This window comes from Entelurus aequoreus, linkage group LG05 (genome assembly GCF_033978785.1).
Source record: "Entelurus aequoreus isolate RoL-2023_Sb linkage group LG05, RoL_Eaeq_v1.1, whole genome shotgun sequence".
Classification (NCBI taxonomy): domain Eukaryota; kingdom Metazoa; phylum Chordata; class Actinopteri; order Syngnathiformes; family Syngnathidae; genus Entelurus; species Entelurus aequoreus.
In genome coordinates this window covers 15,953,652-15,969,885 of record NC_084735.1, presented here as the reverse complement: position 1 = coordinate 15,969,885, position 16,234 = coordinate 15,953,652, and the positions used below count along the sequence as shown (strand labels likewise).

The 16,234-nt window shown below is 41.5% G+C and overlaps 2 protein-coding genes across 7 annotated transcripts in view; one reads left to right on the top strand and one right to left on the bottom strand.

Moving 5' to 3' along the window:
• The window catches only part of LOC133650227 (peroxisomal ATPase PEX1-like), an 86,869-nt gene that overhangs the window by 25,366 nt on the left and 45,269 nt on the right, over positions 1-16,234 (bottom strand). For all 6 annotated transcript variants that reach the window (XM_062047225.1, XM_062047228.1, XM_062047227.1 and 3 more), the window contains 5 exons: positions 13,374-13,470; positions 13,108-13,278; positions 11,608-11,762; positions 11,336-11,513; positions 11,106-11,272 (listed from right to left, as the gene is read on the bottom strand). In XM_062047225.1, the coding sequence (XP_061903209.1) occupies positions 11,106-11,272; positions 11,336-11,513; positions 11,608-11,762; positions 13,108-13,278; positions 13,374-13,470 (768 nt within the window). The remainder of the gene's footprint in view (positions 1-11,105; positions 11,273-11,335; positions 11,514-11,607; positions 11,763-13,107; positions 13,279-13,373; positions 13,471-16,234) is intronic.
• Positions 373-6,828, top strand: LOC133649500 (uncharacterized). The gene is made up of 6 exons (XM_062046088.1): positions 373-844; positions 899-1,030; positions 2,106-2,277; positions 2,432-2,584; positions 2,838-6,606; positions 6,748-6,828. Exons 1-6 carry the CDS (start codon positions 478-480, stop codon positions 6,826-6,828), a joined length of 4,674 nt encoding a protein of 1,557 aa, XP_061902072.1. The 5' UTR covers positions 373-477.

Genomic DNA, 16,234 nt, shown 5'->3' with positions numbered 1-16,234 from the left:
GACAGACGATAATTGAACTGTGTTGACAAAGATTGTTTTATTCATTGGGGCCACTTTTGTTGTCACCTGTCACTCACAGAGTTGCATTGCAAAATCATACAGAATAAATTGTAATGTGATTATTTCGTTTAGAGTTCAGATGGGATTTTTGATTTTCTGCGCGGCATTAATTTGCTGTGCGCAGAGGACGCGGGAGCAGTGCGCAACTTGAGCTATAGTGCCTGTGGTCAAGGCTCATATCGTTCAGTTTCGCTCCCACACCAACGGCACAACATCATTTTTACTTCATAAAATAGATTTACTGGTAGTAAGTAAGATACCAAAAGTTCGGAAATTGACACCTAGCCCTTTTGTGTAATCGGTGTTGAAAGCCGGTACTATTTTTCAGTGAGGCGCAGTGATATCTAGTGGGGAGTGGCGCGGTTTTGGTCACATGGACCAATCAGGTAGCAGCTTTATTCTAACAACATACCTGCTATGGCGACGACAACATCCGAGAGTGAAGAGGAACGAAAGACCTCAAAAGTTAGAAAAAAAGTGCGTAAAGAGGAAAATAAAAGATGCTATATGCATCTTTCATCTGTGAACAATGAGGACGTCCAGCACTTCACTCGGACACGGTGGGACACATACAGAAACTATTTAAAACAGTGGCTTTGTCTGCAAGACCAGAACAAGCATCTGGCAGAAATCTATAAACATTGCTCGGATGTAGATTTTGACGCTATTCCTGACGACGCTGGGTTTCACGCAACATGCTACCGACGTTTTACAGATAAATCTGCATTGTTTTATGCCGAGAAAAGGACCGCACGGGCGGTGGGAGAACCATCTGCAGCCGCAGGTCAGTCAGCAGGCACGTCTGAAACTCCCCGAAAGAAACTTCGATCTCGTTCAGGTTTGCCCGTTGCTTCTGCCGGCCCCGTCCTGCCAGCCATCTGTATAATTTGTCAAAAAGTGGAAAAGTACACTCGTGTGGGAGGAAAACGCCAGAGGGATCAACTCACACAAGCAGAAACCGTGTCGGCAGGTATGTGACACACACACACACACACACACACACACACACACACACACACACACACACACACACACACACACACACACACACACACACACACACGTGTGTGAATCTATAGTAATAATGTTACAGTACATAGCGTAGGATTGAAAGAATGTGTTGTTACTTTGTAATAACCAAATGGACCATTTATACACTGTCAGAGTTAAGGGGAGACCTTGGAATTTAAAAGTTTGAGAACCACTGGCCTAGAAAAGGAAGCCCCACCCATCCCCCCATATACCTTCACACCACAGCCCCAATCTCTCTCTCCCCCCCACACACACACACACACACACACACACACCCCTGGACTGATTTACACATCACAACCCCCACCCCTCCCCCCGCACACCTTCACACCTCACCCCTCATCCCTGAACTGACTGAACTGTGACCACTACCCACATCCCTGCTGTGACTTCATGTCACCTCCACTGCTGCTACAATAATTGAAGAATGCATAGTGCACTTTATACATCATCATTGTCATATCATCCATTATCATCTTCACTGTGAACTGAATGTGCAATACTGCTTCTGTCTACTCATGCCCACTATAGATCTGTTGTAAGATCCACACTTTAATTTACTTTATCTTATTTCTTTATTTTTGTTTCTTATTTTATTTTATTATATTTATTAGTATTAAACATCCTTAGCATTTACATTTTTAGTAAGTTTATTGTAAGTGTGCAATATAGTTTAAGTTTATTCTTGTTTAATTTTTATATTCTGTGATTCTTTATTTAGCTTAAGTTTATATTTATATTTATATTTTGTGAATTTGCAAGGGGGACCAGCAAAATAAGCTTTTCATTGTGCAGTGTGACTGTCTGTTTATCTGTGCATATGACAATAGATATCTTGAATCTTGGAATGTTTAGCTGGGAGTTCAGCAGCTCACATCACAGAGTCGTAAATCACAGGGTCATAAATACCTCTCCAACCCCCCACTCAAGACACACACACACACACACACTTTTTTACTTGTAAATCTCTGATTTTGCCAATAAAGCTTATTCTAATTATTTTTCTTTTAAAGGCCAGTTGCTGAAGGCAGCTGAGATTAAGAAAGATGCTGCCATTCTTCTGCACATCAACGACAAAGACTGTGTTGCTATAGAGGTCCGGTACCATAGGACCTGTTACAGACAGTACACCAGGTTCTTGTCACTGTCTACAGCAACGCACACTGCAACCAGAGATGAAGAAATGTGAGTAATTACACTGTACTGTCATTTTGCTCACATTTAAAAAGTAAAAAAAATTTCAACAACATGCAGCTTATATTTAGTTTTGCTTAAGATACAGCTTTGAAAGCATGACTCTTTGCACATGTTAAGTGTGTGTGTGTGTGTGTGTTTTCAGACAACCCTTTGCTGACAGCTACAACCTCTTCTGTGACCAAGTGATCCGTCAAAGGATTATAATTGACAAAGAGGTGCTGAGAATGGACAAGCTAAGGAAGTTGTTCGTGGACACCGTTAAGAAGCACGAAGATCTTGATGCTTCAGGCTACAGGTAACTGAAACAAAAATAATAAAATATTCATACTGAAAAGTTTATTATTTATAGATTTAGTCTCTCCCCATAAAGGCTATGAGAGTATGTTTAAAGTAATTTGATTATCATTGATGTGTGTGTGTGTGTGTGTGTGTGTGTGTGTGTGTGTGTGTGTGTGTGTGTGTGTGTGTGTGTGTGTGTGTGTGTGTGTGTGTGTGTGTCTGTGTCTGTGTGTAATGTGCTCATATTTCCCTTTAACTTTATGTTTCAGGAGGGATAAACTGAAAAGAAGGTTGGTCCGTGATTTCCCCCAGCTGGTTTTCCACTGCCCTCCCCAGCGCAACGTCTCTGAAATGGTTTTTGTTGAGACATTATCGTTAGCAGACAGGGTACCTCTGCCATCAGGCACATCACCATCAACTACCGAGTCAACTGAGGTGAGCCAAGCTGAAAGCCAAGCTGAAAGTGACAGTGAACACACGGCTAGTACAACAGCTGGTCAGAATACCACGGAGAACACAAGGACACTTTACAGTGCAGGGCTGATATTGAAGCGCCTTCTAAGTGACTCTCCCGGTATGAAATGCCCGTGGCCTCCCACAGCAGAGGATTTAAATGTATCTGAAGCTAAATCTGTTGTGCCTGTTGAACTGTACAACTTCATTGCCTGGATTATAGGTGCAACAGAAGAGCCAACACTAGCCTGTTATGTTGATGTTCCTGATGATGTGAATCTAAAGGTTATCTCTCTTTGTCAAGACATTGTGTATCTGGCATCTAAAGGTCGAAAGCAGACACCCAAGTCATTGTGTCTTGGTCTAACTGTTCGCCATTTAACAGGTTCATCAAATGTTCTGTCACTGCTGAATAGGTTAGGACATTGTGCTTCACGGGACACAGTTGTCAGTCTTGACACTAGCCTTGCTCAGCTACAACTTTTAGAGGGTAGAAACAAAATACCCAAGGGATTCGCACAGAAGGCACCCACAATACTGGTGTGGGACAACATTGATTTTGGGGAGGAGACACTGTCAGGTCATGGAACTACTCACCACACAAATGGCATTATGCTCCAAAGTTCTGTCACTGAAACTGTGTCGAGAACAGAGAGACAGCCACTACAGAAGGCAGTTAAATCATTCAAACCACCTCCTAGCTACCCCGTAGAACACTACCAACAGTCTAAAAGACACGGGCCACAGAACTTGAGTCACCATGGAAGTGTTCCATTGGATGCAGAAACATACAGGTTGAACACTGTATCTGCTGCCAAAACTGAACTGGCATATGTTTCAGTAAAGTACACAGATGCTGAAGCATGCACAGTGCCAAGCTGGACAGGTTTCCATACACTGCTCCAAAGTGGGGCCACTCTGCCAAAGTCAGCACTGTATTATCTTCCAGTCATTGAGGCTTCACCGACGGAGATGTCAACAGTTAACACGATTTTGAAGCGAAGTGTTGAAATTGCTGATCAGCTAGCACTGGACCATGTAGTGGTAGTTTTTGACCAGGCTATATATGCCAAAGCTCAGCAAATCCGCTGGAAGGACCAGGAATTGACAAAACGCCTTGTGATTAGACTTGGTGAGTTTCATACTTGCATGTCTTTCCTAGGGATTATAGGAAAAAGGTTTGGTGATGCAGGACTGCAAGACATACTCATTGAGTCTGAAGTTGTTGCCCCAGGTTCCATCAATGGTGTGATCAGTGGTCATCATTACAACCGCAGCATGAGGGCACAGAAACTTATGTATGAGAGCCTGCAACGTGCCAGATTCAGCACATTCTTAGACTCTTTGACACCAGCGGGGAGAGATGAGTGCATGGCTGTCATCAGTGAAATCAAAGACACATTCCCAGACAGAACAGTGGATGTTTTGTGTGCAAACCAGAAATTTGACCAAATGTGTTCAAAGTATGCTCTCTTTGTGGAAAAGAGAACTGCCGAAAACCCAACGTTTGCTTTCTGGAGTTCTTACATTGACATGGTGCAAATACTCCTTCTGTTTGTGAGAGCTACACGAGAATCAGACTGGCAGCTTCACCTGTCAACAGTGCGCTTGATGATGGCATGGTTTTTTGCTTATGATCGTGTAAACTATGCTAGGTATTTGCCTACATACTGGATGGAAATGGTCAACTTGCCTATAACACACCCTTCTTGTCACAAAGACCTCAGTGTGAAAGGTCAGTGGACTGTTCAACGTCAAAGTGCCCATGGATTTGCCTCCATTGCTTGTGACCAGGCTATTGAGCAAACATGCAACAGAGATTCAAAGACAAAGGGTGGCTGGACAGGAATAACTCTAAATAGGGCTGCAGTGTCTCGCTGGATATTGTCACAACATGAACGAGCTGCCATAGCTAGACAATGTGAGTCAATGTCTGGAAAATCCCCAGAAACACGAAGGCGAAAAGATCTAGACCGCTCACGGATTCATGCCGATGAAGAAGCTGTGACCAGAATAAGTTCCACCATTGATTCCATGCTGAACCCATTTGACTTACACCAAGATGGCATTGTTTGTCTTAGCTCAGGGACAGTAGCATCTGAAGGGGTCAAGAAGGATTTGCTTGCAGCACCAGAAAGGGGGGAAGAAGCTGTCAAAGTCTTTATTGACCAAAGACTGTTAACAAAATCAGTCGACATTTTTGCCCCCATCAAGGCTCAAAAACTGAAGACCTTTAGTGACCAGGCAAAAACAAAGACAAAATCTGCAGCAGCCAAAGATGTCATTCTGCGTGCAGACAAGAAACTTTTCTCCAGGCTACTCATTATTGGTCAAAGTAGAAAGGTAGACCTGAGGCAAATTCTGTCCTACTCCTTGGGAACGGTTTCATATCCCTTAGCCAGTACTGATGGGTCACTTGCTAAAACAGACAAATCTGCCTTGATGAATATATTGGAGAACAAAGACAAAGACTGCTTAGTTCAGCAAGTTCCGTCAGATGGAGCTATTCTCTTCGATGGCATGGCAGTCATTCAAGCCATGCATTCCAAACCAGCTACCTTTGGAGAGTTGGCTGACAACTTACTCCAGTACGTGGTCAAGATAGCTCTGCAGCACAAGTGTACAAGGATAGACTTTGTCATTGACCAGTATCCAGAAATCAGTATTAAAAACCTAGAGCGGTCACGGAGAGCTGAGGGTGGTACACAACGGGTGCAGATCTATGGACGGGATCAGAAGGCACCCACACAGTGGAAAAAGTTTCTATCTAATGGGACCAACAAAGCAGCACTGGCAGAATTCCTCTTTGTTGCATGGCGAGATGCTGATCTCACCATTTTGGGCAGGGACTTCAGCTTGTACATAGCACATGGAGAACTGTGTCACTGTGTTACTGTGAAAGAGGGTTCACAAACTGTCAGTGCTGTTCACGAACTGACATGTGACCATGAGGAATGTGACACTAGGGTGTTTTTACATGCACAGCATGCTGCACAAGAACATCAAACTGTTGTCATCAAAAGCCCTGACACTGATGTGGCAGTGATTGCTGTAAGTCTTCAAAGAGCTTTACAGTGTAGCTTGTATTTTTTCACGGGAGTAGGCAACAGAACGAGGATCATAGACGTGGCTAAGGTGGCAGCAGCTCTTGGCAACAGTGTTTGTTCTGCACTCATTGGCATCCATACCTTCACAGGTTGTGACTCGACCAGTGCCTTTCATGGCAAGGGCAAAAGGAAGACATTTTCTCTTGCTTGTCAGAAAGACGAATACCTGACTGCGTTCTCAAATCTGGGCAGCAGTTTTAACCTTGACCAGTCTACGTTCAAAACACTGAGCAAATATGTGTGCCACCTGTATGGACAGGCATCTGCCAAAGACGTGAACGATGCAAGATACAAAGCATTCTGTATGGCATCGTCAGCTTTGCCAGAACTGTCCATTCCCCCAACAAGTGATGCCCTCCACCAACACTGCAAAAGAGCAAACTACCAAGCAGCAGTAATGCGACATTCCCTGACTGGTATGATGTGTGCCCCTTCACCCATTGGCAATGGATGGTACATTGAGGATGGGGAGTTAACAGTAAGATGGATGACTAGAAATCCTGCCCCAGATAGTGTGCTGCAGGTAGTCCACTGTGGTTGCAAGACAAGCAAATGTGAAACAGAAAGATGTTCATGTATGTCTGCAAAAATGTCTTGTACTGATTTATGTCACTGCCAGAACTGTGGAAATGTTTCAAAGGAAACAGAAGAAAGAGGTGCATGGGATGATGACACAGATGAAAGTGATATTGATGAGTAATTACGCACCATGTCACCATGTAAAATTTGCCACTTTTGTTTCTTTATCAAGATGTTTGATTATCGAGATGCCACACTGCCATTTTAACGGTAAAGCTTAAATAATGTCTGTATTACCTTTTTTTTCAAATTTGTTTTGGTCTTTTGTGTGTGTTTGTGTGTGTGTGTGTGTGGGGGGGGGGGGGTATAAATGACACATGCTGTGAAACAATTTGCTACTTTAATAAATATTTATCATATTTTATACCAATTTGGGCCTTTACTGCATCTATTTTAATCTTGTCCATTTTTGCCTTATTCCAGTTTTGGGGTGCATGGTAATATTTTGCTAGATTTTAAGCCACTTTTGGCCACGGTGTGTTACTTCTTTTGTACCTTTGATTACATAGAAGGTTGTGACATTTTTTTAATGTATGATACATAAGCTTTTAGCTAAATTTAATAAGTGTGTGCTTCATTGTGCTGGGGCAAATCACTTCAGTTGAATCGTTTTTTAAGAAATTTGCTACATTTCATGATCTAAATTCACATATGAGTATACTAAGGCACCAATATTTGTTTCAGATGTTAGGTATATGTATTTATGATATTTGAGAAAGATTTTGTGTTGCCAAAATGAATAAGACATATTTTACAAGCCAAAACTGCAGCACAAGATTTTCGTTTTTTGTGATTTACCTCTATATACATTTCTGGCTTGTGACAAAATTTGGCTAGGTATCATGTTCTGAACTTTTAACCCAAAGTCCAGAAGGGTATTATCTATGCAAAAATGCATTGAACAAGTTGTGCTTAGACGTGGGAGCGAAATTCATTTTCTAGGCACTTTTTCTCATGTCAGCTCACCGTCTACTATAATGTATTGGTTTTAGTATCTAATGCTGTGATTCTCAAATAGTGGTACACAGGCTCCATCTAGTGGTATGCCAAAGAATCACTTAATGAAATATTCAACACACATGTGTAATGTTACAGTGGCCCAAACTATTAAATAAACTTGTTAAATAAATATTTAAGCCTACTATACTACTGTATTTTAATGTTGGTCATTATAGTGGTACTTGGGAGAGCCAAGTGTTTGTTTTTTTGCAGTGGTCATTGGTGAAAAAAAGTTTGAGAACCACTGATCTAATGTACAAAATGTTTCAAAGTGGCCCCCGCATCCTGCGATTTTTATCTACGCGGCCCTTGCTGGACAACCCTGCCTTAGGTTCTAGAACGGGGGACAGCAACCCGCGCCTCTTTAGTGCCGCCCTAGTGGCTCCCTGGAGCATTTTTTAAAAAAGGATTGAAAATGGAAAAAGATGGGGATAAATATTTTTTTTGTTTTAGTTTTTTGTTTGAGGACAAACATGACACGAACCTTCCCAATTGTTAGAAATCCCACTGTTTAATATGTTTGTGTGTGTGTGCTTCACTGATGAGTATTTGGTGAACATCTTTTTGTCCTACTAATTTCGGCAGTTCTTGAACTCACCATAGTGTGGACTGTGACTCAACAGTTTGTTTACATGTAAAATCTTCCACTCTTTCTTTGTCCACCAAAAGTGCGCTCTGTTGATGTTATTAACTTGTTGGAGTGCTAATCAGGCATATTTGGTCAGTGCCTGACTGCAAGCTAATCAATGCTAACATGCTATTTAGGCTAGCTGTATCAGAATCAGAATCACTTTATTAATGTACATATTGCATTATTATGTTTCATTTGTAGGTATATTTGAGCTCATTTAATATCCTTTACTTGTATCTCTTTGTATATAATTTAGTTTTCCATGCCTCATGACATTACCTACCAGTTGTTTGTGTGCCATGTTGTTCCAGACCACAGCAAACATTACCTAGCTTGCCAAAGATTGTAATAAATCTATTAAAAGAAGACAGTCTGCTGTTTCCTTTAACTTGGACACACACATCTATACCTTTGGTGATTAAAAGACAGCCATTTCCAGGAGTTATCTCACCTTCTGTGAAGCATCTGATTTACTAATGTAGGTTGACCATATTGTGAAATCCCAAAAAGAGGACACATATATGCGTGCCAAGGCGGGCAGCACGCCAAGGCTGGGACTAGGTGAAAATTTGCCAATGATACTCAAACTTGCTTTATAAATAATATATTTATTTAAATAAAGCATTTTTTCTCCTCTGTTGACAGCAGTGTTGGCGCTAGGAATTTTCAAAATGGGGTCCCACAGTACATTTTTGGGGTCCCACTTTTTTGTAAGCGTTTTGAAAAAAAATTATAAACGTATGCATTATCCTGTTATAACTCACATTCTATATTGTGTTTTGGAAAAAGGTTGTCACAAACGTTACTTAATTCATTAAAAAGAAAACAAATGTGTATACATATGTAAATGTATTCAGTTATAAACATTCATTCACTTTCTTCTTTCCTTCATGGATCTAAACTTTACCGCTGCTGGTAGTTTTTTCTATGTTTTTATTTAATAAGTTGTAGGTGTATTTATTTCAGTATAAAAGTGTAAAAAGTGTTTTGCTTGGGTCATGAAATGATGATAATGGTGTGCCAGGGCATACATACATTTTATACTTAACGCTTAAATCTCTGGAGTCTATTCCTCATTCCTCAGTTGTTTTTTTGTTTTCCGCCCTTTTTTGTCAAACAAAACTATGTTTTTAATGGCAAACACACAAAATATGCAAAATCTTCCACCAAAAATATTTTTCAAAGTGGATTGATTGATTGATTGAGACTTTTATTAGTAGGTTGCACAGTGAAGTACATATTCCGTACAATTGACCACTAAATGGTAACACCCGAATAAGTTTTTCAACTTGTTTAAGTCGGGGTCCACTTAAATTGATTCATGTAACAGATATATACTATTAGATATATAGTATCATCATAATAATGGAATATTTGATGTGAAGTAATCGGAACCTTGGATAGGTCAACAATTCATAATAACATTGATTTTGATTCAATATTATGTTTTGAGCAATGACAGTTTGAAAGAAAAAAAAACAGCTTTGTTTTATTAGTCAACATTGCAACTGTTTCTAGATTACATTTCACCTTTAAGCTTTTTTATTTCACTTTTGTTATGTTTTTGTTTATTTCAATAGTATTTTTAGAATGTGCCGTGGGCCTTTAAAACATTAGCTGTGGGTCGCAAATGGCCTCCGGGGCACACTTTTGACACCCCTGCTATACATAATAAAACATTTTATCTGATAAGTTTATCGATAAAAAGCAGAGCCTGGCGACGCATGCGCGTTTATCATAACTCTCTCGCTTTCTCTGTCTCTGCCCCTCCCTCGAGAATGCTGCTGCGTGCGCACACCTTCACAATTTGTTTTGTTTTCAACCCCTTCTTAACCCTAAACGTACCGTATTTTTCGGACTATAAGTCGCAGTTTTTTTTCATAGTTTGGCCAGGAGTGCTACTTATACTCAGGAGCGACTTATGTGTGAAATTATTAACACATTACCGTAAAATATCAAATAATATTATTTAGCTCATTCACGTAAGAGACTAGACGTATAAGATTTAATGGGATTTAGCGATTAGGAGTGACAGATTGTTTGGTAAATGTATAGCATGTTCTATATGTTATAGTTATTTGAATGACTCTTACCATAATATGTTACGTTAACATACAAGGCACCTTCTCAGTTGGTTATTTATGCCTCATATAACGTACACTTATTCAGCCTGTTGTTCACTATTCTTTATTTATTTTAAATTGCCTTTCAAATGTCTATTCTTGGTGTTGGCTTTTATCAAATAAATTTCCCCAAAAAATGCGACTTATACTCCAGTGCGACTTATATATGTTTTTTTCCTTCTTTATTATGCATTTTCGGCCGGTGCGACTTATACTCCGGAGCGACTTATACTTCGAAAAATACGGTACATTGAAAATACACGCAACCCTAACTCAAAATGCCGGCCATTTGAGGCATATAAGAAACTTCGCCCGGACAGCCCCGCAAAAGAGGACACGTCCGGGGAAAAGAGGACGTATGGTCAGTCTAACTAATGGTTTCTAATATTGTAAAAATGTGTGGAATAAATATTACATTTCAACATTTCTGTCAACGATGATTTGCTTCAGCCTGCGACACATAGTCATTTTGATAGTAGGCTAATATAGACACTTACGTCAAGTGTTGTCTTCATTATAACACTTACTGTATATACGGCTTTTAATTTTTTGCGGCTCCAGACAGATTTGTTTTTTGGTCCAACATGGCTCTTTCAACGTTTTGGGTTGCCGACCCCTGTTCTAGAAGGATAGGGATATGCGTACCTTTGCTGGTAACATGATGGTGTCCATGAGCTGCTGTCGCACCTCCGTCAGTCCTCCCACCCCATCCAGCCCGGGCCCACTAGGAGTATGGAGGTCCACTCCCCAGAGGGAGGGAGGTGTGAAGCCCTCAAGAGCCTGCTCAAAGTCCTGCAGGGACAAACACACCCCTGGAACACACACAAGAAAGTCAGGAGTGACTCATGACAACAACAAAAAGTGATGTTTGTTACCGGCGTGATGGCGTCCGCCTCGCGCAGTGTTGGCATGGACAGCTCTCTCCAACAGCACCGCCACATCCTGAGGAAGGTATCCCTCCATCTTCTTGGCCACAGCCTCCAGGTCAAAGGTCACAGAGCTTTGAGGACACCTTGTTTGGATCAGACGACGCAAAATGTCCGCTCTCTGAGCCTGCATGCGCGCGCATACACACACACACACAAGCTATTATAGTGTGTCTGTGTGACGATAGATAGAGATAGATTACAGTAGACTAGAGTCCAACCTGGTCAGGTGGTTGTATGTGTGTGAATCCCTGGAAGAAGTGTGTTCCTTCCACGCAAGTGAGTTTGTTGTGTAAGGATTGCTGACTGAGGCTGGTGACGATCAAACACGTCAGACTGTTGTCGTCTACTAGTTGGTCCACGATGTCCATCAAACCTGCAAACACGCACTCCATAACACGGCTGTCCAAACTTTTCCACCGGAAAAATAGTCGCCATTCTTTAGTGATGAAAGTACTTTCAGATTGCAGGTGATCTTTCAGGATACTTTCAGATTCCAGGCAATCCAGTATTGATGGTGTGTCAGTGCATTGAAGCACATGTCATCAAAAAGTCTCCAACAATTCCGAAATCACAAAAATCATCCGGCGGTTTGATGTTTATCTTTCTCATAAACCTGAAGATGTTGCTCTGCTGGATGGATGTCAACTTATTTTCAAGATTTTTCATGGATTGTTGGAGCTGTGTGACCAACTGTATAAAAACTTTGTTTTCATATGGCAAACAAAAACGCAATATTTTCCCCAAAAAAATGTGTAAGGCAATTTTTTTATAAGTAATTGGAGCCTTGAATATGTCAATAATTCATAACATGAATTTTTATGCACTATTATTTTTTGAGCAATGACTGTTATAAAAAAAAACAGCCTGCATGGCAGCTTTGTGTTATTGGAGTCAACATTGCATTTTTTTACATTTCACCTGTTTGCTGTTTTATTCCACTGTTTTTTTTGTTTTTTTTAATAGTAGCTTTGGAAATTTCCGCTCTATAACGTTAGAACAGTGGTTCTTAACCTGGGTTCGATTGAACCCTAGGGGTACTGTGAGTCGGGCTCAGGAGTTCGGCTGAGGTCAAGACACACCCGACTCATCGTGTAAATAAAAACTTCTCCCTATCGGCGTATTACGGATACGGCAACAGCAGAAGTCAGACTGATTTGCAGGTGTGTAATTTGTTGTGAGTTTATGCACTGTGTTGGTTTTGTTGTTTGAACAAGGTGATGTTCAGGCACGGTTCATTTTGTGCACCAGTAATAAAACATGGTACCACTTTAGTATGGGGAATATATTCACCATTAATTAGTTGCTTATTAACATGCAAATTACTAACATATTGGCTCTTAACTAGTCATTATTAAGTACTTATTAATGCCTTATTCGGCATGGCCTTATTATAACCCTAACCCTCTAACCATGGCCCTAACCCTCTAACCCTAATCAAATAACTCTAAATTAAGTCTTAGTTACTTAGAATATGTTCCCCTAGTGTCCAAAAAACTCTAAATAAGTATTTGTTACTTAGAATATGTTCCCCATACTAAAGTGTTACCAAAAACATATAACTTTGTCTTGAATTTGAAAAATTTTTTTTTTTTTTTTCACTAAAAAAGGGTTCGGTGAATGCGCATGTGAAACTGGTGGGGTTCGGTACCTCCAACAAGGTTAAGAACCACTGCCTTAGACTGTACTAAAAAATGTGTGAGCGTGTATGTGTTGGGTACTTTGTGCGATGTGCAGGTGAAGCAGCGCCTCTGGGCCTTGATCGTGCTCGGGCGTAGAGGGCGCCGGCGTGACGTGATCCAGGTCATCCAGTAGGACCACGGAGGGCTGCTGCCATTGTGCATGCCTGAAAACGTCCTGCAGCGTCTGTCGCACCGTCTCCGCCCTTTTTCCTGAAATAAGACAAAAACAAAACAAAACACACACACGTTGGTATCATCACCATAAAATTATGACACAAGGCAAGTTTGTCGCGTAAGTTCTCCACCTTGCAACGTTTTACACTCCAACACTTCCACGTGTGCATCCAGCTCATCCGCTGCTCTTCTGCAGAGGGCGCGAGAGAGTGCGCTCTTTCCACTGCCCTGATAAACAACAATGCACATCTTGATGAAGTTAACAGTGTTTCCCATACAGCATATAATGGTGAAGGTCCGCCACAGATACATATGTGGGGTCACAGTTTGATTACAGTCGTTCATTAACAAAGATTTCTTTTACAACTCTGTACAGTACGATAGAGGGCTGCATTAGAATAATATACAATAATCTACTTTAAAAAATATTTGGCTTCATGCAGACAGAACGTTTGTCTATATTGTGCTCTTAAACTGAAGAAATAACCAATAAAAACTATAAAGTGAGGGTATTCTTCAAATTTTCCTGGACAATATATTTTTCTACAAATTATTGCTGATAAACGATGATATTGTCAGCATTATTTTGTGACCAAAGTAAGCACAAATATATAATAATGCAAGTAACCATTAAAAAGGATGTAAACCTGTATTTGTCATTACTGTGGAATTGTTTACCATTGTACTGTAATTGGAAGCTGAATAATTTTAAGTTATCCTAAATAAATTAACCAAAAAATAAAATGGACCCTGATTTCTGTAAGGAAAAAATTAACTTAAATGAATGTTGAACATCCTGAGGTGGAAAAAATTTTTGGTTGCCATCACGGCATTCTTTCGTCCGTGTTGATGGGCTTATATTGCCAGTCTGGTTTAAAGCTATAATATTCCCACAACGGGACATTTGTCTTTGTAATCCTATTGTTTCCTCTAAATTTTTGTTACTTTGCGGAACTTCTTACTAGCAAGTAGAGGCGATGTCAGTGAATCCTGTGTGTGTAAGCCAGGGGTGCCGCTCTCCAAGACAAAGATTCAGTTAATTCTACTGATAAATAAATGCGCTCAGGAGCTGAGAGCGATGCAGAGTGAGACCTCTTTTTCCCAGTTTGAAGCAAGAGACGAAGAAAACAGGCACCAATTTATCGAGGCCGGCAAAGTATTTTACTTGAAGTGAATTATATTTATATAGCGCTTTTCTCTAGTGACTCAAAGCGCTTTACATTGTGAAACCCAATATCTAAGATCCATTTTTAAACCAGTGTGGGTGGCACTGGGAGCAGGTGGGTAAAGTGTCTTGCCCACGGACACAACAGCAGTGACTAGGATGGCAGAAGCGGGGATCGAACCTGGAACCCTCAACCGTCCCAAGACTTTGTCTTGTCTTGACTTTCTTGTTGTCTCTTTTTGCGCTGCTCTCCAAATCTAAACATTGGAACTATTCAACTGGCCTCAACGAAATTGACAAGATCTTGGGTTTGGGGGAACTTGCTTGTCATGACGAAGCAGTTGTTGCTGGACACAGGACGGACTCTTGGGAGAAGAAGGAGTGCCGCGTGCCTGGCGACCCGTCCAGTCGAGGACGTGAAGATATCCACCTATTCGGAATTATGACAACAGGACATCTGCTGATTGGAGTAAGCGTTGCTCTGGTTTGTCGACAAATTGGAAGTTGCTGGCAGTCTTCAAAGTACCCCAGAGCTGCCACAAATGATTGGAGGATGCGGGAAGAACTGTGGACACTCTTGTGATTTAGATAGCATCGGGCTGTCTGCGCCGCAGGAGGAGTTTTGTGAAAAGCAAATTTTACTTTCACTCGCATACAAAACATTCGAACTTGGATTGTTTCCCTGGCTTCGAGACTCTCCCGAAGGACAGTGCGGCGAAGACACAACAAACTCCCTTCTTGTCTCTCATGGACACACACCTGTTGTTGTTGACTTTGGACTAGCGACTGCACGACATCAAGGCCGCGGAATAGAGACACGCGGCAGGCTTACACACACACATACCCCATCCCACATCCAATGCCCTTGATGCAAATCCCTTAGGGGTGATGGACGAATGGGCAGCGCCTGAAGAGCTGCAGCCTGCCACCGTGGCCCCCACCTTCCCCTCTGTTGCTAGATATCTCGAGATGTATGTTGTAATATGTATATGTATATGTATATGTATATGTATATGGGGGCGGCGTGGCGAAGTTGGTAGAGTGGCCATGCCAGCAATTGGAGGGTTGCTGGTTACTGGGGTTCGATCCCCACCTTCTACCATCCTAGTCACGTCCGTTGTGTCCTTGGGCAAGACACTTCACCCTTGCTCCTGATGGGTGCTGGTAGCGCCTTGCATGGCAGCTCCCGCCATCAGTGTGTGAATGTGTGTGTGAATGGGTGGATGTGGAAATACTGTCAAAGCGCTTTGAGTACCTTGAAGGTAGAAAAGTGCTATACAAGTATAACCCATTTATAACCCATTTATGTGCTTTGCTATGGAGGTTTTTTCCCACTCCAGACTGGGCCCCCTTAGGAGCCCAGTCTAGATGGTATTTTTTTACTCAACCTCCCCCAGCGTTGACCTTTTTCACCTCTTTTACAGGGCGCCTTGTAGCGACCCATCAGCGTTCCTGTTCTGTAACCCTGTACCCTGTTTGTTTGTCTAATCTTGAACGGGTTTGTGCTAAAAACAAAGTTTCGCTGTACTTGTGCAATGACAATAAAGACCTACCTACCTATCTATTTTCATTTTTACTGTTCGATTAATTGACTTATTGATATCGGCCCAGGCACCATCAAAACTTTTTCCAAGGCGCAAGGGATGTTTGTTATTAGCGTATTGACTGCCTCCACTGCAGCACACGCAAACTTGCTGTTCCCTGTAAACAAATTTGATTGGCCAGGAGACAAAGGACCCAAGGCTCAACAATTTTGATTGGCAAACATGTCTGTCACTCAAATGCCGGTGAAGGCCGAGAAGGAAAAAAACAACTCAGCATTTTGAG

Bases quoted from the DNA above. Each gene is read 5' to 3' on its own strand.
- LOC133649500 (XM_062046088.1), top strand. From the start codon at position 478: ATGGCGACGACAACATCCGAGAGTGAAGAGGAACGAAAGACCTCAAAA. The intron at 845-898 runs GTCAGTCAGCAG...GATCTCGTTCAG, and splicing joins AGAACCATCTGCAGCCGCAG to GTTTGCCCGTTGCTTCTGCC. The intron at 1,031-2,105 runs GTATGTGACACA...TTTCTTTTAAAG, and splicing joins AGCAGAAACCGTGTCGGCAG to GCCAGTTGCTGAAGGCAGCT.